Source organism: Schistocerca gregaria, chromosome 9 (genome assembly GCF_023897955.1).
Source record: "Schistocerca gregaria isolate iqSchGreg1 chromosome 9, iqSchGreg1.2, whole genome shotgun sequence".
In the NCBI taxonomy this organism is placed as follows: Eukaryota; Metazoa; Arthropoda; class Insecta; order Orthoptera; family Acrididae; genus Schistocerca; species Schistocerca gregaria.
The window spans coordinates 146,549,188-146,573,407 of NC_064928.1; the positions used below are offsets into that span (position 1 = coordinate 146,549,188).

The 24,220-nt window shown below is 47.4% G+C and overlaps 1 protein-coding gene across 2 annotated transcripts in view; it reads left to right on the top strand.

Moving 5' to 3' along the window:
* LOC126292234 (sushi, von Willebrand factor type A, EGF and pentraxin domain-containing protein 1-like) overlaps positions 1-24,220 on the top strand; it is a 107,953-nt gene that overhangs the window by 29,645 nt on the left and 54,088 nt on the right. For both annotated transcript variants that reach the window (XM_049986109.1, XM_049986110.1), the window contains exon 4: positions 3,114-3,443. In XM_049986109.1, coding sequence (XP_049842066.1) covers positions 3,114-3,443 — 330 coding nt within the window. The remainder of the gene's footprint in view (positions 1-3,113; positions 3,444-24,220) is intronic.

Consider the following 24,220-nt stretch of genomic DNA (forward strand, 5'->3'; position numbering starts at 1 on the left):
TACATGCACCTACATCACCCCTCTCTCAATGTATATCTCCTTCTCCCCCTCCCTCAGTCCAGCTGCACCTCGCCCTTGCCCCCCTTTCTCTGTTCAACTCCTCCTCCCCCATTTCTCTGTTCAGCTCATTCTATTCCTCTCACCATCTATGTACTCCCTCCCGCCCTCTCTCTCCTTGGCTGTGCCTTTCTGCACGTATAACCCCCGCGAAGCATGCAGATGCTATCTGCTCCAACTGTTTCCTCCCCTCTCTTCTGTTTGCCTCTTTCTCGCCCCTATGTCCATCCCATCCACCCCTTGGTTCATCTCCTCCTCCTCCTCCTCCTCCTCCTCCTCCTCCTCCTCCTCCTCTCTGCCCACCTCATACTGCACCTCACTGTCCATCTCCTCCGCCAATCTGTTTGCCCATTGTGCCAATCTGCACATGCAGCCTCTGCAAAGGAAGTTGATAAAGCAGGCCAATACTGCTCCCACGCAACAATTGTGTTGTGCAGGGCAGCATATGTGTTAGGCACTGAAAACCATTTCGTGCTCTAATTTCCTGCACAGTGAAGTGGGGTGCCAAGGTAGGATGATACTATACCCACACAAACCATCTGTACAGGGCAGCCTATACACCAAGGGCTGAAAAATTGTTAGTTTTCACTGTTCCTTTGCTCCTATTGGAGCAAGGAGGTTATAAATCCAACACTGCTCACATATTTTGAGCCTGTCAATCCTGCACCAAATTTGGTGGAAATTGATCCAGGCTTTGGGAGCACACACACACACACACACACACACACACACACACACACACACACACACACACACACACACACAGTTGCCTTCATATGTGCTCTACACTACCCTCTCTGTGCTCTACACTACCCTCTCTGTGCCCCACACTACCCTCTCTGTGCCCCACACTACCCTCTCTGTGCCCCACACTACCCTCTCTGTGCCCCACACTACCCTCTCTGTGCCCCACACTACCCTCTCTGTGCCCCACACTACCCTCTCTGTGCCCCACACTACCCTCTCTGTGCCCCACACTACCCTCTCTGTGCCCCACACTACCCTCTCTGTGCCCCACACTACCCTCTCTGTGCCCCACACTACCCTCTCTGTGCCCCACACTACCCTCTCTGTGCCCCACACTACCCTCTCTGTGCCCCACACTACCCTCTCTGTGCCCCACACTACCCTCTCTGTGCCCCACACTACCCTCTCTGTGCCCCACACTACCCTCTCTGTGCCCCACACTACCCTCTCTGTGCCCCACACTACCCTCTCTGTGCCCCACACTACCCTCTCTGTGCCCCACACTACCCTCTCTGTGCCCCACACTACCCTCTCTGTGCCCCACACTACCCTCTCTGTGCCCCACATTACCCTCTCTGTGCCCCACACTACCCTCTCTGTGCCCCACAGTACCCTCTCTGTGCCCCACTCATACTCCCCTTTCCCCCCACTCATACTCCCCTTTCCCCCCACTCATACTCCCCTTTCCCCCCACTCGCCCTCCCCTTTCCCCCCACTCGCCCTCCCCTTTCCCACCACTCGCCCTCCCCTTTCCCCCCACTCGCCCTCCCCTTGCCCCCCACTCGCCCTCCCCTTGCCCCCCACTCGCCCTCCCCTTGCCCCCCACTCGCCCTCCCCTTGCCCCCCACTCGCCCTCCCCTTGCCCCCCACTCGCCCTCCCCTTGCCCCCCACTCGCCCTCCCCTTGCCCCCCACTCGCCCTCCCCTTGCTCCCCACTCGCCCTCCCCTTGCCCCCCACTCGCCCTCCCCTTGCCCCCCACTCGCCCTCCCCTTGCCCCCCCACTCGCCCTCCCCTTGCCCCCCCACTCGCCCTCCCCTTGCCCCCCCACTCGCCCTCCCCTTGCCCCCCCACTCGCCCTCCCCTTGCCCCCCCCACTCGCCCTCCCCTTGCCCCCCCCACTCGCCCTCCCCTTGCCCCCCCCCCACTCGCCCTCCCCTTGCCCCCCCACTCGCCCTCCCCTTGCCCCCCCCACTCGCCCTCCCCTTGCCCCCCCCACTCGCCCTCCCCTTGCCCCCCCCACTCGCCCTCCCCTTGCCCCCCCACTCGCCCTCCCCTTGCCCCCCCCACTCGCCCTCCCCTTGCCCCCCCCACTCGCCCTCCCCTTGCCCCCCCCACTCGCCCTCCCCTTGCCCCCCCCACTCGCCCTCCCCTTGCCCCCCCCACTCGCCCTCCCCTTGCCCCCCCCACTCGCCCTCCCCTTGCCCCCCCCACTCGCCCTCCCCGTGCCCCCCACTCGCCCTCCCGTTGCCACCCCCCCCACTCGCCCTCCCGTTGCCAACCCCCCCACTCGCCCTCCCGTTGCCAACCCACCCACTCGCCCTCCCGTTCCCCACCCCCACCCACTCGCCCTCCCCTTGCCCCCCCCCCACTCGCCCTCCCCTTCTCTCCATTCTTCCCCTCCTGGTTTCCTCATTACCTACCCATTCCTACATTCAGGCTGATACTACAAATAACACAGTATGCCTGTCATGCTGGGCAGTGTATACATTGGGGTCTGGGATACCCTTCCTTGCCCTGGAGCATCAGCTACCATATAAAGCAAGTTGATAAGCATGCCTATCATGAAAGGGGCGGAGAATAATGTATAATGTATGGGCTGCTGTGCAAATCAGCCTTTACCCTCCGTACACAATAAGGCTTTCATGCAGGGCAGCCTTTATGATAAGGGATGAAAATAGATTTCTTTGCCCGTATCTCCGCTACTGTTGAAGCTAGGATTTTATAATCGTGTCCTGTCGTGCAGTGTGCAATTTTTTGCTCCCCACCATTGATTCATCCCTTTAGTGTATTTTCTCAAACATCTCGTACAGTGTTTTTCAAAATTTGCAAGTGGAGCGTCCTGTTTCAACTGCCACCTTTGCATCTTTGGTAACTACTTTTGGTGCTAGGGGTTCTCTTCCTGCTATATTTATGTTGAACGGAAAGCGCATGTGGTAAATGCAGCAAAAATAAATTGTAAAATACATATTCTTGCACATTCTTTCATTTCACAAGTCTAATTTCATACTTTCGATACTCTCTGGTGCTTTACGTTTGTCACATGACACGTCAACTTCAATTGCTAGTGCCCTCTTCCTACACTGCGCAGTTTCGAACGGGTGCCCGCCACCACCGTCGGTGGCCGACGGCTACCACGTGCTTGAACCCCTGAGCCCTGCTGCGGTGCCAGTGGTGCCGCACACCGACCACGAGGGGCGGATCGTGGTGAGTGTAGAGCAGCGAGTCCACTACAGCTGCAATGTGGGCTACACTCTACAGGGGCCGGCGAGCCTCCAGTGCCTCGCATCGGGCCAGTGGAACCCTCGCCAGCCTCCCAAGTGTGTGCGCCAGTATGGACCGCCCACAGAGCCGCCTCCACCACCACCTCCACCTCTGCCCGGTATGGATATGGATGCCGACAAAGAAAGAATTTCAGCACGTAAGTTTTTTTTACTTAGTCTTCAGCTCTTTTGTGCATTTAAGCTGCTTCTTTGTTTCTGTGATTGGCAGAAGTAAAGCTGTGAGGACAGGGTGTGAGTCGTGCTTGGGTAGCTCAGATGGTAGAGCACTTGCCTGCGAAAGGCAAAGGTCCTGAGTTCGAGTCTCGGTCTCGCACACAGTTTTTATCTGTCAGGAAGTTTCACATCAATGAACACTCTGCTGTAGAGTGAAAATTTCATTCTAGAAACAACCTCCAGGCTGTGCCTAAGCCATGTCTCTGCAATATCTTTTCTTTCAGGAGTGCTAGTTCTGCAACTTTCGCAGGAGAGCTTCTGTAAAGGTTGGAAGGTAGGAGACAAGGTACTGGCAGAAGTAAAGCTGTGAGGATGGGGCGTGAATCGTGCTTGGGTATTTCAGATGGTAGAGCACTTCCCCGCGAAAGTCGAAGGTTCCGAATTTGAGTCTCTGTCGGCACACAGTTTTAATCTGCCAGGAAGTTTCAAATAAGTTATTGTGTAATAAATGAAAAGTGCTTAGCAATAAGATTAAAATTTGACACCGTAAGATTAAAATTCAACAGGGTACATCTAACAGTAATAGGAACTAATGACCGGAGGAAGAGAAGAAGAAAGAAACAGACCTTTACTATGAAGAACTTAAGAAATGTCTAAATAAGAACCAAGTAATTTTAACAGGAGATTTAAATGCTAGACTTGAAAAAGTGCCAATTGGTATGTAGTAACAGGAAAGTAACTGCAAATCAGAATGGATCAAAACTAAGGTAAAGTGTAACATTTAATTAATCGAAAGTAAAAGACACCTTCTTTAACAAGAAAAACATTCACAAACTTGCATGATATGCTCGAGTTTACTGTTCATTAATACATTTTGTAATAATTAATGAAACGTTATCTCCAAGCATAATAGACACTTGGGTATATAGAAATATATACAGACCACTACCTTGTAAAATCAAAATTCTGGCTATGGTCAAGGTGAAAAAAGCAGTTGATAAAAAACAAAACTAAAGATGAAAACTCTTGTGTCATCTCGTTCCCACTGTAGAGTCTTGTACCCTGGGAAGCAAGGAGAGGATGTTGTTCGGTGGCTAGTATTCTCTTTCTACAACACAGTTGCACTGTATTAACAGGGTTCTTTATTTATCAGAATAGAAAGCTACATATCTTTATGCTGCTCCATGTGTTGTGGTACAAGCCAGTTCTGTAAAAGTCCTCATTAGCCTGACTGTAGGTGAAGTACAAGTACCACTATACGCGCAACTCTGGTCGCTAGATACTGTCTGACTGCAACTGCAACTGGGCTGGCTGTCTGTCTGTGACTGACCGACTCCTTCGGTTCATGGCAGAGATCTAAATACCGGCAGTCAAGAGGACGTTGGCAGTGTGTGACATGCGAGTCTCTCTTTGGCCTCTCTCCGGATATGTGCGCTCGATTTGGTGCCTATGATCGAACTTCTTGCAACCTCTTTGCTGACCAGTGTACTGGTGACAGGCTATGCCAGTACACTCTTGCCCCCTGAAATGGCATGTCGTTGTCTTGCAGTGAGGCTGTGAACAACAGTGTGCAGGAATGTAGGACCCTGGACGTAGAGATGAGCTGGGAGCCGTAGATGTGGAGGACGGTGTACTCCCAACCGTACCGCGTCATTTGGTTTGCGATCCAACTCTAACGTCCTCCAGAAAACTGATGCCAGGGTACACGTCCAGGCATGAGAGCGCATCCTGGGCTGATGATGTCAATGGCGGGTCCAGGACCATTGAGTCGACAAACGGAGGCAGCGGGGATGAGGGGCATCGTCCATCCGCTCCTCCTGGGGTGCCTTGGTGGCTGAGTGGGCAGCTGCAAAGGCCGCACAGTCCTGGAAGGCCTGAATCAGGGGGAAGGAAAACAGCAGAATCAGAGGCAAATGACACGCACAAATTTGGTTCTGGTGGCGACTTTGCAAACTATCGAGACTGGCAATCGAGTACATAAAAAAGCCTATGCATTCCTGGATTACGCCTCTTTACCAGTGGCCACAGTTGCCAAAAACCCTGGAAAGAACAAGATCGCACAGTGGAAAGCGATACTTGTGGACCATTGGCGGTGCCAGATGCCGTGTTGGGTGTAGCTGCGTCTGATGGTGGCAGCCGTGATGCGTTGTCCAACACAAGTACCTCTGGCAAACATTCTATACATAACATGAAGAACAACACTTGAATGGTGCTACATGATGTGGTAGAAGCCATAGGCACCACAAATGGGAACTTGCTATAAGAGTCTATCACTATGAGCCAATGGTGTTTCAAAATGGCCCTGCAAAGTCTATGTGCACTTGTTGCCATGGTAATTGTCTTAAGCCAAGCTAAGAATGTTTGTGACGGAGCAGATTGGTTCTTCGTTCACATGCGTCCCTGTGCCGTCACTCTGTAGGAATCAGCATGGGTTTCGAAAAAGACTGTCATGTGAAGCCCAGCTCGCGCTATTCGTCCATAAGACTTGGGGCCATAGACACGGGTTCACAGGTAGATGCCGTGTTGCTTGGCTTCCGCAAGGCTTTCGATACGGTTCCCCACAGTCATTTAATGAACAAAGTAAGAGCATGCGGACTATCAGACCAATTATGTCTTTGGATTGAAGAGTTCCTAGATAACAGAACGCAGCATGTCATTCTCAATGGAGAGAAGTCTTCTGAAGTAATAGTGATTTCAGGTGTGCCACAGGGGAGTGTCGTAGGACCGTTGCTCTTCACAATATACATAAATGACCTTGTGGATGACATCAAAAGCTCACTGAGGCTTTTTGCAGATGATGCTGTGGTGTATCGAGAGGTAGTAACAATGGAAAATTGTACTGAAATGCAGGAGGATCTGCAGCGAATTGACGCATGGTGCACGGAATGGCAATTGAATCTCAATGTAGACAAGTGTAATGTGATGCGAATACATAGAAAGATAGGTCCCTTATCATTTAGCTACAAAATAGCAGGTCAGCAACTGGAAGCAGTTAATTCCATAAATTATCTGGGAGTACACATTAGGAGTGATTTGAAATGGAATGATCATATAAAGTTGATCGTCGGTAAAGCAGATGCCAGACTGAGATTCATTGGAAGAATCCTAAGGAAATGCAATCCGACAACAGAGGAAGTAGGTTACAGTACGCTTGTTCGCCCACTGCTTGAATACTGCTCGGCACTGTGGGGTCCGTACGAGATAGGGTTGATAGAAGAGATAGAGTAGATCCAATGGAGAGCAGCGCGCTTCGTTACAGGATCGTTTAGTAATCGCGAAAGTGTTACGGAGATGATAGATAAACTCCAGTGGAAGACTCTGCAGGAGAGACGCTCAGTAGCTCGGTACATGCTTTTGTTAAAGTTTCGAGAACAACCTTCACCGAAGAGTCAAGAAGCATATTGCTCCCTCCTATGTATATCTCGCAAAGAGACCATGAGGATAAAATCAGAGAGATTAGAGCCCACACAGAAGCATACCGACAATCCTTCTTTCCACGAACAATACGAGACTGGAATAGAAGGGAGAACCGATAGGGGTACTCAAGGTACCCTCCGCCACACACCGTCAGGTGGCTTGTGGAGTATGGATGTAGATGTAGAGTAGATGTAGATCCGTTCAGTGTGGGGGGTCCAGTCCTTGGAAAGTACAGTGCCAGCGTGCTAACTGTTTAGTGCGAACAATTCCCCAATGTCCTTGGTGGAACAATAGCAACATATCCTTTTGCGACACTTTGGGAATAAGCACACGAGATTGTCTACTGTCCATTTGAGCTAGTCACACCCCATTCAACTGAAAGGTTATGCCGACGTGCAAAATATCGGCACACGACTATGTTCTGGACACTCTTCAATCAATGAGACCAAGATGTGTGAATGTAATGCAACAAAATCTTGAGATCTGGGTCTGCTTCCTTGACCTGTGCTATTTTTCTGTAGTGCAAGAGAAAAGATTCCAGCAATACAGAGCCCTGCACATAGATTTGGCATCAAGATGTGGTGATGCATCAAAATCAGAGTCTGGGCCAATTGGAACTGAGATAGGGCGTCTTCTGCATTGCCATGCTTTGCCGTAGGTCTGTACACAATTTCATACTGATACTGCGAAAGCAACAAAGCCAAGCATTGCAATTTTTGAGCAGTGCATGTAGGAACTGGTTTTGATAGATGAAACAAGGACTGCGAAGGCTTTATGATCTATCACTAAATAGAACTTGTGACCATACAAATAGTGATGGAATTTTGGCACACCATACACAATAGTGAGAGCCTCTTTCTCAGTTTGACAATAACTGAACTGAGTTTGAGTTAACAACTTTGAGCAAAAGCAACAGGTCTGTCTTGTGCACCAATTCTGTGCACAGCGCCGATTCCTTAGGAAGAAGCATCTATTTCCAAAACTACTTGCTTGGCAAGGTCAAAATGCATTAACATCTGTCATTAAGCAAAGCATTTTTGAGTTTCTGAAATGCGTCTTAACAATCAATAGAGCACACAAAACGTACGTTTTTGCAACGCAAACGTGCAATGGAGACACGATCTGAGCAGTGTTTGGTGTGAACCGAATGTAGTATATCATCGTGCCTAGTACTGACTGCAGTTCAGACACATTCGAAGAACAGGCAGGTCACAGATGGCAAGCAAATAGGATTGGAAGGGGTGCACACACTGATTATCACATGACCTAGGTACTGTAGTTCAGTTTCCAAAAAAGTCACACTTTTCATGACAACACTTGAGTCCTGCTTCTAACAGCACCTGTAAAAGAGTACACAAATTGGCAGTATGTTCCTCTGGTGTACAGACTGAGATGACAATATTGTCAAGGTAGTTTGAACAAAATGGCACTTCAGCAGTCAACTGTTCCAAGTAATGTTGAAAAATGGTGGGTGGGGTAGCAATGCCGAAGGGCAAATGCAAATACTTGAACAGTCCTAAGTGTGTATTTACAACAAACACCTTCTGTGGTTCTTCATCCAATGGAATCTGCAAGTAGGCATCACACAAATCCATCTTTGAAAAGTAATGTCCTGCACAAAGCTTGTCCATGAGTTTCTCAGGGCAAGTTAACAGATAAGTGTCAACTACTGTCTGTGGATTGTCTGTAGACTTGAAATCAACACAAAAGCAAATGTGACCAGAAAGCTTAGGCAACAAAATGGGAAGACTTGCCCATTGACTAGCTTCAATGGGAGCAATTACACCATTATCTTGCAATTCTTTCAATTCACTGGCTACTTTGTCTCTTAAAGCACTTGGAATGGGACAAGCCCAGGAAAACTTAGGCTGTGCATTGTCTTTCAGTGTAACATGTGCTAAAAAGTTATTAGCTTTTCCCATTCCTTCTGAAAATAGTTCAGGAAGTTCTTTAAGCAAGCTAGCAACACTGTCTTTTGGTGCAAAAGCAGACATGGAAAGTTCATTGTCATGGATGCTAAGTCCAAACAAATCAAAGGCATCTAAGCCAAATATGTTCTCACTGTCTCTTGATTTCAACACAGTAAAATACACTGTCCTTGTGAGAGATTTGTAAGTGGCAGGCAAACTACACTGTCCAAGCACTGTAATTTCCTGGTTGCTGTAAGCAGTGATGTGCTTGCTAGATTTAGAAAGCCGCGGTGATCCTAACTTTTCATTTGTGGCATGATTAAGTAAGGTTACTGAGGCACCTGTGTCTAAACATTCACACAACAGCCAGCAGTTCGTAATGGGACAAATGGAACATCACTGCACAGCACCAGGACGAGGAGGCAAGACAACCTTAATATTACTTGTGTCAGCACCTGTTGTAGGTTTGGAAAACATAATGTTCACTGCATGTGCATGAGCCTGTTTTTTTCTGGATGTGGGGCAAAATTGGCGTTTTTGTGACATTGCAAGCACACTGCTTGGACATGGCCCTTTTTTTTCCACACGCATAACACTTTGCAGTATGTGATGGACAATCCTGTCTTTTATGACAAGCAAAACCTTTAGGGCAAGTGTTCACTAAATTAACAGGCCTATTTGCATGTCAACGTGGCCATCTGTGCAGCTGTGTATACACTTATTGTTGTGGGTGCTGGGGCGGTCACGAGCGAGGGGGCAACTCAACCCGACAAATCTGGGCCTGGTCAAACTTATTGGCCACTATGGCACCCGAATAATGTTGCTCTAATACTTGCAATGCTTGAGCAAGTGATGGACCAGAGTACTTTAGGATCTGTTTCCTATTCTACTATCTGGGGCATTGAATGTAATTGCATCATGTATCATTAAATCATTGTGAAAATTCCAGAACTACACTTGAATTTATACTTTCTAGTCATGCTTGTTAGTTCTGTATACCACTGACTGTACAGCTTTTCTGGCTTTTTCTGCAAGTAAAAAAAACTGATATCTGGCTCCAGTTACTTGGACTTGTTGGTCATAATATTGAGTTGACGCAGCGATTACTTCGTCATAGCTGAGTTCGTTGGGAGACACGGTTACAGTCTTTGTATTAACGTGAACACTGGAGACCTGCAATCTAAAGGAAGTATTGTAGTTTTACAGTACCATGAACTCGATCGACTCCACAATGTGCTTGTAACCGTGTCAGGTATTCAAGCCATTCCTCTTTGGAGTCGTTAAATTTCTGGAATGGTGGTATGCTGGTCGGTGGCACTTGTTGGGCTGATTTGTTGGTCTGTTGTGCGGTTGATGCAGCTTATGTGGCCAGAAGCTGTTGTACCATCATCAGTAACGCAGCAATTCGTTGGTTCTGAAACTGAAAATCTTGTGTTAGATCCATCACTTTGGCCATCTGTGACTGAGGCACTGGGGCAGGGGGTGGAGGAGGCAGGGCAGCCATGGTCTACACAAATATCTTATAGCAAAAAGCAAGCAAAGCCTCTGAAAAGAGAAATTTGATTAGATCTGTGGCTCCCCTCCTGGAATACATGCAAGAACACAACAAAAACTTAGCAAACTGATCACTGCTGCAAGCTAAAACACAGGAGAAGAAAGCAAAATCTGCTTGTGCATCGAGTTATCCTCGTTGCCACTTTTGTATCGTCTCGTTACCACTATAGAGTCTTGTACCTTGGGAAGCAAGGAGAGGATGTTGTTTGGTGGCTGGTATCCTCTTTCTACAACACAGCTGTACTGTATTAACAGGGTTATTTATTTATCAGAACATAAATCTACTTATCTTTACACTAGTCCATGTGTTGTGGTACAAGCTCGTTCTGTAATAGTCCACACGACTGCAGGTGAAGTACAAGTCCCACCATATACACAACTCTGGTTGCTAGGTGCTGACTGACTGAAACTGCGATTGACTCTGTCTGCAACTGAGATGACTGTCTGCGACTGACCAGTCTCCCCGTTTCGCGGCGGCGATCTAAATACTGTTAGACGAGAGGACATTGGCAGCGCATGGCTTGTGAGTGTCTCTTTGGCCTTTCTCCTGATAGGCACGCTTGATTCAGAGCCAATTATCAAACTTCTTGCAGTGTCTTTGCTGACTAGTGTGCTTGTGACAGCTTACACCAGTGCAAAAACAATTTAAACAAAAGATTTAAGGTATATCAGTAGCAAGAAGAGAGCTTGAGAATTCTTTAACGCGAGAGACTTGGACAGCTGCTCAGTGAAATAGTGAAGACATAAACGAAGAATGGTCAAGTATTAAAAACACAATAAAACATATAGCAATTGAAATGCTGGTTGTAAAACATAGGCCCAGTCAGAAAAGAGATTTAAAAATATGAACTGAAGTGACACAGGAATACATAAAAGATAAACAAAAAGCATACAATGAGTACTTACAGAAGAAATCATTAGAAGCTAAAGAGCAGTACCATTGTAAAAGAAATGAAGGAAAAGCAACGCTAACATCAGTACACAGTACATCGTAGAAGACTTTTATTAACAGAGTCGAACAGGATATCCATGGGAGACAAGAAGTAGCATACAAATTAATGAAATGCCTAAACAAAGAAGAAGTAGATACTGTAAATCTAAATTTAATACAAGCTCCTGACTGGATAACACATTATAAAGCACAGACACAATGCAGAAATCAGGGAAGCAGATAAAAAAGAACAACTGCAAGGAATAGACCACATCGAACTGACGGACTCATCCCTTTAACATGTGTTGGGTAAAATATGAGGTACCAGTAGAACAATAGACAAGAAATGCAAAAGAAGTAATACATTTAACTATAGGGGTAAAGTATTCTGAATATTATTTACAAAATCTGCAGCAAAATAATAAATTAAAGACTACAAAATACCTTGGATGTAATTTTAATGGAGGAACAAGCTGGTTTCCAAAGGGGAATATCGTGTACAGATGATATTTGTGCACTGAAACAGATAATTCGAAAGAGACAAGACATTTGTGGGTATGAAAAAGCACTTGACAAAATTCTTAGAGACAAGCTATCGGCAATAAATGAAAAAGAGGACTTCTTGAACATCTGATCCAAGTCGCAAAAAGCCTATGTGTAAGCACCAGAGTTAGAATTCACGCAGGTACAGAGGTAACACCTGAGATCGAGGAGTAAAAGAAGGATGTAGCTTGTCATTATTCAATATCTATACAAGTGACATGATCAGCATATGAAAAATACACGGAACATCATCAGCCGTAAATATTGGGAGTAATAAAATCTTAACAAGATGTTAATCAAACAGTGGAAACTTTAGGTAGCAATATCAAACAATGTAGGAAAAGACAGATTACTACTTAACCATAATGAAGACACGTCAAGCTGCAGACAGCCACATTTAACAGAAAACTAACGTAAATCTCTCGATCACTGTCTTCATCAGTAGAAGAGAGACACACACGCACAGACCATTCACACACAGAAGCAAGCACCACACACACACACACACACACACACACACACACACACACACACACACACAGTGATTGCCAGCTCCAGCACCTCGGGCCAGAGGTGCTGGTGTTGGCAATCATGTCTGTGTGTGAGGTGTGCTTGGTCGTTTGTGTGAAAGGTCTGTGTCTCTCTTTTGCCGATGAAGGATGTGGCCGAAAGCTTTACGTAAGTGTCCTTTGTTTTTGCCTGCACCTTAACATGTCTTCTTTACAGTAAATAGCAATCTGTCTTTCTGCATTGTTAGCAAGATGTTATTCACGGATTAGGAAGTCGTCATTCAAGACAGAGAAGATGAATAACAAAGGGCATTGTGTAAACTAAATTAGATAAGTGCAATCTACAATCTGACTATATCTATAAATAAAACTAAAACCATGGCCTCTTTAGTCTTTATCCAATATGAACAAAACTTGTCCTCAATAACAAACCAATAGAACAGTAGCCCATTTCAAGTGTATAGCATACATATCATAGAAAGAAACATTCCACATGGGAAAAATATATTAAAAACAAAGATTCCATGACTTACCAAGCGGGAAGCGCTGGTAGATAGGTACAATAAAAAAAAACCACACACACACACACACACACACACACACACACACAAAATTTAGAGCTTTCGCAAGCAACAGTTGCTTCCGTGGGTTGCGAAAGCTCGAAATTGTGTGTGTGTGTGTGTGTGTGTGTGTGTGTGTGTGTGTGTTTGTGTTTGTGTTTGTGTTTGTTTTTGTGTGTCTTTTTATTGTACCTGTCTACCAGCACTTTCCGGAAAACAAAGATGATGTGACTTACCAAACAAAAGCGCTGGCAGATCGATAGACACACAAACATACACACAAAATTCAAGCTTTCGCAACCAACGGTTGCTTCTTCAGGAAAGACGAAAGGATGTGGGTTTTAAGGGAGAGGGTAAGGAGTCATTCCAATCCCGGGAGCGGAAAGACTTACCTTGAGGGGAAAAAAGGACAGGTATACACACACACACACACACACACACACACACACACACACACACACACACACACACACACCCATCCATCCATCCATCCGCACATACACAGACACAAGTAGCTTGTGTCTGTGTATGTGCGGATGGGTGTGTATGTGTGCGAGTGTATACCTGTCCTATTTTTTCCCCCCCTAAGGTAAGTCTTTCCACTCCCGGGATTGGAATGACTCCTTACCCTCTCCCTTAAAACCCACATCCTTTCATCTTTCCTTCTCTTTCCCTCTTTCCTGATGAAGCAACCGCCGGTTGCGAAAGCTCGTAATTTTGTGTGTGTGTTCGTGTGTTTTTTTATTGTGTCTATCTACCAGCGCTTTCCCGCTTGGTAAGTCATGGAATCTTTGTTTTTAATATATTTTTCCATGTGGAAGTTTCTTTCTATATATATATAACCACTAATACTTATCAGTGTGGCCCCCTGCGGGTTCGGGGGTTAGAATAGGCCCGCGGTATTCCTGCATGTCGTAAGTGGCGACTAAAAGGAGTCTCCAACTTTTCAGCCTTATATGATGGTCCCCTATTGGGTTTGACCTCCATCTCTCAAAATTTTCCGAAGAGCGAGGAAATTGGGGAAGGGTGCCTTACTTGGTCCATTGTGTCTATCTTGCGATCAGACCTTTCGCCAGCTTATACACCGTTGAACTACAGTCCTGTCCGCTCTCCATCTCTTGGGCATGACTCTGTTTCTGCATGCAGATTACACCTTGCACTGTGCAGCGCCTCTTTCGGCACTGACGGCGACCATGGACCACATGTTACCTAACATCCAGGACGGTAGCCAGTCCGTTGTGGTGGGGCCGCCATGTACCCTGTTGGTTGTAGCCCCCTGACAACACAGGGATCGCTCTACTGATGCCTGCGCCGTTAACTCCCCACGTATGCCAAGGAGTAGATGCCTATCCTCCTGGGGTATCCGGACTCCCGGAAATGGGCATTCCTCCAGGCGGCTCTTGCCGTGGCTGGGTGGCGCCCGTGGGGAGGGCCCTTGGTCGGAGTAGGCGGCATCAGGGCGGATGACCCGCAATGAAGCGTGGTACATCGTCTCTCACTGGTGGCCAGCCGCCAGCAGTCTCTAAGCATTCTCGGGCTCAGTTTAACGCTCAGAAGTACGATCCGAAAACGTTCCCCTCCCTGGCCACTCCGTGGGAGGATGGCAGTAGCAGTTATTCGCCCCACTTCTTAGTGTGTACGAGGGCTGATGGGGAGTCTTTTCTGTCCACAAAGCCTCAGTTCTTCATCGAGCATTTAGAGGACAAGTTTGGGGAGGTGGAGGGCTTGTCAAACATGCGCTCTGGGTCAGTCCTGATACAAACGGCATCCTTTGCCCAGTCACGACGGTTACTCGCTTGTGACAAGTTGGGGGATGTTGCCGTTACGATCACACCCCATAAGAGTTTAAATATGGTCCAGGGAGTTATTTACCATAGGGATCTTCTTTTGCAGTCTGATGAAGAGCTGCGCGCCACTTTAGAGCGCCGAGGTGTACATTTCGTCAGGCACGTTCATCGGGGTCCGAAGGAAAATCAGATTGCTACCAGTGCCTTCATCTTGGCCTTTGAAGGGGATACATTACCGGAAAAGGTCAATGTGCTGGTCTACCGATGTGACGTTAAGCCATATATCCCTCCCCCGATGCGGTGCTTTAAGTGCTGGAAGTTCGGCCATATGTCTTCTCGCTGCACTTCCAGCCTCACATGTCGAGATTGCGGATGCCCATCACATCCCAATACTCCATGTGCCCTGCCTCCCATCTGTGTCAACTGCGGGGAGCACCATTCACCTTGCTCGCCAGACTGCCGAATTTTCCAGAAAGAGCGTAAAATAGTGGAATACAAGACCCTGGACAGACTAACCTATACTGAGGCCAAAAGGAAATATGTCAGACTCCATCCTGTGAGAATGACATCTTCCTACGCTGCTGCTACAACACCTGTGCTAGCCCTGTCTGTTTCTCCAATTGTGGCCGGATCGACGAGTAGTACAACTCCTCCTGCCCCCTCGCCAGTGGGGGGCTCTACCCACCGGGTTGCTCCTGTGCCACCTACCTCAGGAGCAACACCATCCCACCCATCGGGGACGTCCGTCCCCACTTCTAAGCCGGAGAAGTGTCCAACTTCTTCGGCTTCTCACGCTCGCAAGGGGTCCCTTGGGTCCCTCCCTTCCCAGGTTTCTGCCAGCGAGAAGGCTGACGACCGACAGTGGCGTAAGTGCCCACAATCAGCTGGTCGTAGGGCTTCACGATCCTCCTCCGTCCCGGAGACTGAATCAGTGAAGCCCTCCCAGCCGGTGCGACCCAAGGAACGGCGTGAGAAACCCAAGAAGAGCTCTCAGCCCAAGGTACTCGCGGTGGCAGCCATCCCACCGCAACGTTCCAGCTCTGCGTCTGAGGATGCGGTGGAGATTCTGGCGTCCGCTGAGGACCTCGATCTTGCCGGTCCATCAGACGCCATGGGAAGCACTATCACAGGTGACCCAGCAGTGTAATCTCCCTTCCCAGTCCTGTCACGCCTTTCTCAGCCATGGACAACACCATCCTCCAGTGGAACTGCAGCGGTTTCTTCCACCATCTAGCTGAGCTCCGCCAACTTATCAGCCTTCACCCTTTCCTCTGCATTGCTCTGCAGGAAACTTGGTTTCCGGCAATGCGAACCCCCGCCCTCCGTGGCTAGCGGAGGTTATTATAAGAACCGGGCAGCTTATGAAAGGGTGTCTGGTGGCGTCTGCATATATGTCCTGAACTCTCTTCACATCGAGTCTGTACCTCTCCAAACACCTTTAGAGGCTGTCGCTGTTTGGGTGTGGACGCCACAGGCTGTTACCGTCTGCAGTCTTTACCTTCCACTGGATGGTGATGTCACGCAGCATGTCCTGGCTGCTCTGATAGCCCAATTGCTGCCACCTTTCTTGTTACTGGGCGACTTAAACGCCCATAACCATCTGTGGGGTGGGTCGGTGGCAACAGGTCAAGGCGCCATCGTTGAGCATTTATTGGTGCAGCTCGATCTTAAATGATGGTGCCTTCACGCACTTCAGTGTGGCGCATGGCACATACTCCGCCATTGACCTTTCGATCTGTAGCCCTAGCCTCTTACCGTGTGTCCGATGGAGAGTGCATGACGACCTTTGTGGTAGTGACCACTTTCCGATCTTTCTGTCACTACCACAGCGTTAGTCTTCTAGGCGCGCTAGCAGATGGGCTCTGAATAAGGCTGACTGGGACTTGTTCTCCTCCACTGCCGCTATTGAGCCTCTCTCTAACGATTACATTGATGCAGTGGTTCAATCGGTCACCACCGGCATCGTTACTACCACCGAATCTGCCATTCCCCATTCTTCTGAGTCCCCTCAGTGGCAGACTGTGCCTTGGTGGTCGCTTGAGATCGCTGAAGTGATTAAAGCACGCCGCCGGGCGCTCCAGTGTTACAAGCGACATCCCTCAATCGAACACCTTATCGCCTTCAAACGGCTGCGTGCGCGAGCCCGCCGCATTATCCGCCAATGCAAGCAGCAGTGCTGGGAGCGGTATGTGTCCACAATTGGCCTCCATGTCACTCCAACGCAGGTCTGGGCCACGATTCGCCGCCTCTATGGCTATCGGATCCCTGTCAGCGTCCCTGCGCTCTCACTGAATGGAACAGTTTGTACTGACTCCGACGTCATTGCAAACCGCTTGGCAGAGCACTTTACTCTGAATTCCACTTCTGCCAACTACCCCTTGGGCTTCCGCTCCATTAAAGAGCGGATAGAACGTCGGAGTCTTTCTTTTCGCACCCACCATCCTGAATTGTACAATGTTCCATTCAGTGAGTGGGAATTCTGCAGTGCCCTCGCCACTTGTCCTGATTCCGCTCCTGGCCCAGATAGCATCCACTCTCAGATGCTGAAACACCTTTCAGTGGACTGCCAGCGACGCCTCCTCGACCTTTACAACCGCATTTGGGTCGAGGGTGAGTTTCCATCGCAATGGCGGGAAAGTCTCGTTGTCCCCATTCTGAAACTGGGGAAGAACCCTTTGGAGGTGGACAGCTACCGTCCCATTAGCCTGACCTACTTTCTTTGCAAGTTGCTTGAACGGATGGTGAGTCGGCGCTTGAATTGGGTACTGGAGACTCGGGATCTTCTGGGTCCGTCTCAGGGTGGGTTCCGTAAAGGCCGCTCCTCCGCCGTCAATCTGGTGAGCCTGGAGTCGGCCATCCGTACTGCCTTTGCCCACCGTCAGCATCTGGTCGCTGTCTTTTTCGACATGCGGAAGGCTTATGATACGACATGGCGTCATCACATCCTTTCTACGCTTCATGGATGGGGCCTTCGGGCCCTCTGCCGATCTATATCCACAATTTTCTATCGTATCGTACCTTCCGCGTGCACGTCGCGGCCTCATATAGTTCCTCCCAAGTCCAGGAGAACGGTGTGCCACAGGGTTCTGTTCTAAGTGTCTGTCTGTTTTTAATAGCCATTAACGGGCTCGCTGCGGCCGTGGGAAATTCTGTCTCCGCTTCCCTGTATGCTGACGACTTCTGCCTTTACTACAGCTCTATTGGCATTGCAGTTGCTTAACGTCAGCTACAGGGTGCAATCCGCAAGGCGCAGTCTTGGGCTGTAGTGCATGGTTTTCAGTTTTCGGCAGCCAAGACCTGTGTTATGCATTTCTGCCGGCGACGCACTGTTCACCCAGAGCCGCGGTTTTATCTTGACGGCGAGCTTCTTACAGTGGTGGAGTTAGATAGGTTTTTGGGGGTGGTGTTTGATGCCTGGTTGACTTGGCTGCCTCATATTCGGCAGCTTAAACAGGCGTGTTGGCGGCATCTAAATGCTCTGCGATGCCTGGGTCACACCAGGTGGGACGTCGACTGATCTACCCTCCTACGGCTTTACCAGGCGTTAATCCAGTCCCATCCGGACTATGGGAGTCTGGCTTATGGTTCAGCATCCCCATCTGCGTTGCGGTTGCTGGACCCAATCCTCCACAGCGGGATACGCCTTGCCACTGGTGCCTTCCGGACCAGCCCTGTGGACAGCATACTTGTGGAGGCAGGTGTCCCTCCACTGCGGTTACGACGCCAACAATTACTAGCTGCTTATTCTGCCCATGTTTTTAGCTTGCCTGGGCATCCAAATTATCGTGTCCTGTTCCCGCAGTCAGTCGTCCGTCTGCCAGAACGTCGGCCCCGGTCGGGTTGTCCGATCGCCGTACACGTCAAACAGCTTCTCTACAGGCTTGTGTGTTTCCCTGTACCACCTCCTTTCCGGGCATCTCTGTGTACACCCCCATGGTGTGTGCCTCGCCCTTGCCTTCGGCTCGACTTGGCACAGGGTCCGAAGGACTCAGTTCCTCCGGTGGCCTTTCGACGTCGCTTTTATTCCATCCTGGCCACGTATCAGGGCTCTGGCGTTGTCTATACCAACGGTTCGATGGTTGCTGGTCGTGTCGGTTATGCACTAACTCTAGGGGACCATTCTGAACAACGTTCGTTGCCGGCTGGCTGCAGTGTTTACACTGCTGAGCTGGTCGCCATCTTTCATGCCCTAGAGTATATCCGCTCCTGCTCAGGTGTGTCCTTCGTTATTTGTAGTGATTCCCTGAGCAGTTCACGAGCTCTCGACCAGTGTTTCCCTCGTTCTTGTCTGGTGATGGCTATCCAGGAGTCCCTGCATACTCTTGCCCGTTATGGCACATCTGTGGTCTTTGTTTGGACCCCGGGCCATGTTGGGATACCCGGAAATGAAACTGTTGACCGCCTGGCGAAAGAGGCCACTAGTGCACCATCTCTGGAGATTGGCCTCCAGGCGACTGATTTGCGGGCACTATTACGTCGCAAAGTTTTCGATTTATGGGACACTGATTGGCGCAACCTGCCCATGCCAAACTAACTCCGCAGTATCAAGGAGATGACTACTGTGTGGCGGTCATCCATGCGAGCCAACCGCAGGGAATCAGTCGTCCTTTGTCGGCTCCGCATTGGCCACACCCGACTCACGCACAGTTATTTACTGTGTCGTGAGGATCCCCCTCTTTGTCGTTGTGGGGCGTCCTTGACGGTGGTCCATATTCTGTTGGAGTGCACCCTTTTAACTGTGCTCAGGCAGACTTTTGCGTTGCCTGATACGCTCTCTGCGCTTTTATCTGATGACTCTTCCATACCGGACATAGTTCTGCGTTTTATTTGGGCAGGGGGATTTTATCGCTTAATGTAAGTGTGTGAGTTTTTGTGTTGATTCTGGCCTATGGCATATGATTTGTCTGATTTTTTTTTTTCCATGTGTTTCTCGGTGGTTGGCTTTTCCCTTTTTGTTTGTATGGTCGGCCAACCACCGTCACACTCTGTGTGATTTTAGTTCGTCTTGTCTGGTCTTTGTCTATGTTTCTCTTGTTCTGTGCCGTCTGTCTTATCGTCTGTTGATCGTTTTTATTCTCTGTGGGTGTTTTTAGTATTTAGAAAAAGGGACCAATGACGTAGCAGTCTGGTCGCTTTAACCCCCACAAACCAACCTTATCAGTGTATTTGTAAACAATAGGAACATTTAAAAGGAAAACAGGAAAAGAGAGAAACAATTGAAATTTTGTATTCATGGTAATTTGTGCTTTATTATATGGGGCAGAAAGTTGGGTGCTGAGAAGAAAGGTCTGTGGCAGTTAGAAGCATCAGAAATGAAATTTCTAAGATCTGTGAAAGGCTGCACAAGAAAAGACAAAATTAGAAACAAACTAATAAGGGAAGAATTAGGAATGCAACCGATAACACAAAAGGGGATCCACTACAAAGAAAAATGGAAAGAACATGTACTTTGTCTGTCACCACAAAGGAAATAACAGAGCAAGAGCAGTGGGAGAAGACGAAGGATGAGATTTTGAGACCAGAATGGGCCCTGGACCTAATGCTGGAGGGGCGGCAGAAGAAGAAGAAGAAGAAATATGGCCGAAACTCTTTGCCTTTACAAATGTCTGCTTGTGTCTGTGTATGTGCGAATGGATATGTGTGTGTGTGCGAGTGTATACCTGTCCTTTTTTCCCCTTAAGGTAAGTCTTTCCACTCCCGGGATTGGAATGACTTCTTACTCTCTCCCTTAAAACCCACATCCTTTCGTCTTTCCCTCTCCTTCCCTATTTCCTGAAGAAGCAACTGTTGGTTGCGAAAGCTTGAATTTTGTGTGTATGTTTGTGTTTATTTGTGTGCCTATCGACCTTCCAGCACTTTTGTTTAGTAAGTCACATCAACTTCGTATAAGACTTACCAAGCGGAAAAGCGCCGGTAGACAGGCACAATAAAATAACACACAAGCACGCACACAAAATTACGAGCTTTCACAACCGGCGGTTGCTTCATCAGGAAAGAGGGAAAGAGAAGGATAGATGAAAGGATGTGGGTTTTAAGGGAGAGGGTAAGGAGCCATTCCAATCCTGGGAGCGGAAAGACTTACCTTAGGGGGAAAAAAGGATAGGTATATACGCGCGCGCACACACACACACACACACACACACACACACACACACACACACACACACACACACAGGTTAGGTGGACGCGGAAAAAAAGTGTCTTTCCGCCGTCCACCTAACCTTCATAACCTCTTGGTTCATCCCTATGAAATCCCCAAACCACCTTCCCTACCCTATGGCTCCTACCCTTGTAACTGCCCCCAGTGTAAAACCTGTCCTATGCACCCTCCCACCACCACCTACTCCAGTCCTGTAACCCGGAAGGTGTACACGATCAAAGGCAGAGCCACGTGTGAAAGCACCCACGTGATTTACCAACTGACCTGCCTACACTGTGACGCGTTCTATGTGGGAATGACCAGTAACAAACTGTCCATTCGCATGAATGGACACAGGCAGACAGTGTTTGTTGGTAATGAGGATCACCCTGTGGCTAAACATGCCTTGGTGCACGGCCGGCACATCTTGGCACAGTGTTACACTGTCCGGATTATCTGGATACTTCCCACCAGCACCAACCTATCCGAACTCCAGAGATGGGAACTTGCCCTTCAGTATATCCTCTCTTCTCGTTATCCACCAGACCTCAATCTCCACTAATTTCACATTGCCGCCACTCATACCACACCTGTCATTCAACATCATCTTTGCCTCTGCACTTCCGCCTCGACTGACATATGTGCCCAAACTCTTTGCCTTTAAATATGTATGCTTGTGTCTGTATATGTATGAATGGATGTGTGTGTGTGTGTGTGTGTGTGTGTGTGTGTGTGTGTGTGTGTGTGTGTGTGTGTGTGTGTGTGTTTGCGAGTATATACCTATCCTTTTTACCCCTAAGGTAAGTCTTTCCACTCCTGGGATTGGAATGGCTCCTTACCCTCTCCCTTAAAACCCACATCCTTTCATCTTTCCGTCTCCTTCCCTCTTTCTTGACGAAGCAACCACCGGTTGCGAAAACTCGTAATTTTGTGTGTGTGTTTGTGTTTGTGTTGTTTTATTGTGCCTGTCTACCGGCACTTTCCCGCTTGGTAAGTCTTGGAATCTTTGTTTTTAATATATTTTTCCCATGTTGAAGTGTCTTTCTATATAAAGTCCTATAGTCCTGTCCCTTTTTTTGTCAATATTTTCCACATATTGCATTCTTCATCAGTTTGCTGGAGAACTACCTCATTCTTTATCTTACCAGTCCACATCTCCAAAGCATCAGTTCACAGACATCGATTCACTTCCGTATGATGCTCTGCCTATGTTTGATACTTCATTTGGCCAGGAATAATCTCATTGCCTGTGCAAGTCAATTTCTTTTATCCTCATCACTGTGTCCATTATGTATTATTTTTGTTTCTGTGATAGCAGAATTCCTTCACTTCATCTAGTATGTGTTTCCTAATTTCAGTGTGCATATCTTACTTTTGCTACCCCTTATTACTTTAGTCCTTGTTTGGATTGCTCTCAGTCTGTATCCTGTGCTCCATATACTGTTCATTCTATTCAGCAAGTTTCACAGTTCTTCCTTACTTTCACTGAGCACAGCAAGATCATTTGAAAATCTCACCATTGATACCTTTTCAGTCTGAAATTTAATTCCATTCTTGAAACTCTACAAATGTAAATTAAGGTAGAAGGAAGTTCAGGAATTTTTTATTGCGTGGAGCTATTGGCTAAGGAGGTACTGGCGAACATTCTCCACAACATTACACAAAGGATAACTTTTGACAACCTAAAGAACTCATCACCTGGGACATATTTCTGATTGCAAAGTGTGCTAGATGTGGTATCTTTTGTGGTGGCGACACAATCTGAAGTGACGTACCTACATCTCACAGTACATGCTTCTTGTTGTAATTTGTGAGTGCAGTGCTGTCAAGCCAGTTGTCAGCTGCATCAGGTGTGCAAATCACACTATGAAAACTGGTATTTGACTTCTCAGTTAGAAATCAGGAAGTGTTCCAGTGTTTTTGGAAATTCATCTGCCCAAGGGAGTGAAATACGGAACAAAAGATTTATGGATTTTTTTTCTTTTTTTAAAGCACTTTCAAAACTAATTCTATTAAAATTTGTGTTTGGCTCCTCTGTCAGAAAGTTTTCAAAAACATTTGTTTTAAGGTTTTTGGAAATTCAATCCCTAAGGAGATGAAATAGGGGATAAAAATTTTAAATTAAATATTTCTTTATATTAAAGAAAATTTAAAGCTGTTGTTGTTGTTTCCATCTGAGCTCTTGATTTTCATACAAGTGGTTCTCTTTTTTCTGAAGGTCTCTTTAATTTTCCTGTAAGCAGTGTCTATCTTTCCCCTAGAGATATATGCCTCTACATCCTTACATTTGCCCTATAGCCATCCCTGCTTAGGTGTTTTGCACTTCCTGTTGATCTCATTTTTGAGACATTTGTATTTCTTTTCGCCTGCTTCATTTACTGCATTTTTATATTTTCTCCTTTCATCAATTAAATTCAATGTCTCTTCTGTTACCCAAGGATTTCTACTAGACCTCATCTTTTTACCTACTTGATCCTCTGCTGCCTTCTCTATTTCATCTCTCAAAGTTACCCATTCTTCTTCTACTGTATTTCTTTCCCCCGTTCTTGTCAATCGTACCCTGATGCTCTCTCTGAAACTCTCTTCAATGTCTGGTTCTTTCAGTGTATCCAGGTCCCATCTCCTTAAATTCCCATCTTTTTACAGTTTCTTCAGTTTTAATCCGTAGTTCATAGCCATTAAATTGTCTTCAGAGTCCACACCTGCCCCTGGAAATGTCTTACAATTTAAAACCTGGTTTCTAAATCTTTTGTCATACCATTATATAATCTATCTGAAACCTTCCAGTGTTTCCAGACCTCTTCCACGTATACGACCTTCTGTCGTGATTCTTAAACCAAGTGTTAGCTAGGATTAAGTTATGCTCTGTGCAAAATTCTACTGGGTGGCTTCCTCTTTCATTCCTTACCCCCTCCCCAGTCCATATTCTACTACTACTACTACTACTACTACTACTACTACTACTTCCCCTTCTCTTCCTTTTCCTACTGTTGAACTCCAGTCCCCCATGACTATCAAATTTTTGTTTCCCTTCACTATCTGAGTAATTTCTTTTATCACATCATACATTTTTTTTCAGTTTCATCATCATCTGTGGAGCTGTTTGGCATATAAACCTGTACTACTGTGCAAGGTGTGGGTTTTGTGTCTATCTTGGATACAATAATGCATTCACTATGCCTTTCATACTAGCTTACCTGCACTCCTCTTTTTTATTCATTATTAAACCTACTCCTGCATTACCCCTATTTGATTTTGTGTTTACAACCCAGTATTCACCTGACCAGAAGTCTTGTTCCTCCTGCCACCAAACTTCACTAATTCCCACTATGTCTAACCTTAACGTATCCATTTCCCTTATTAAATTTTCTAACCTTCCTACCTGATTAACAGATCTGACATTCCATGCTC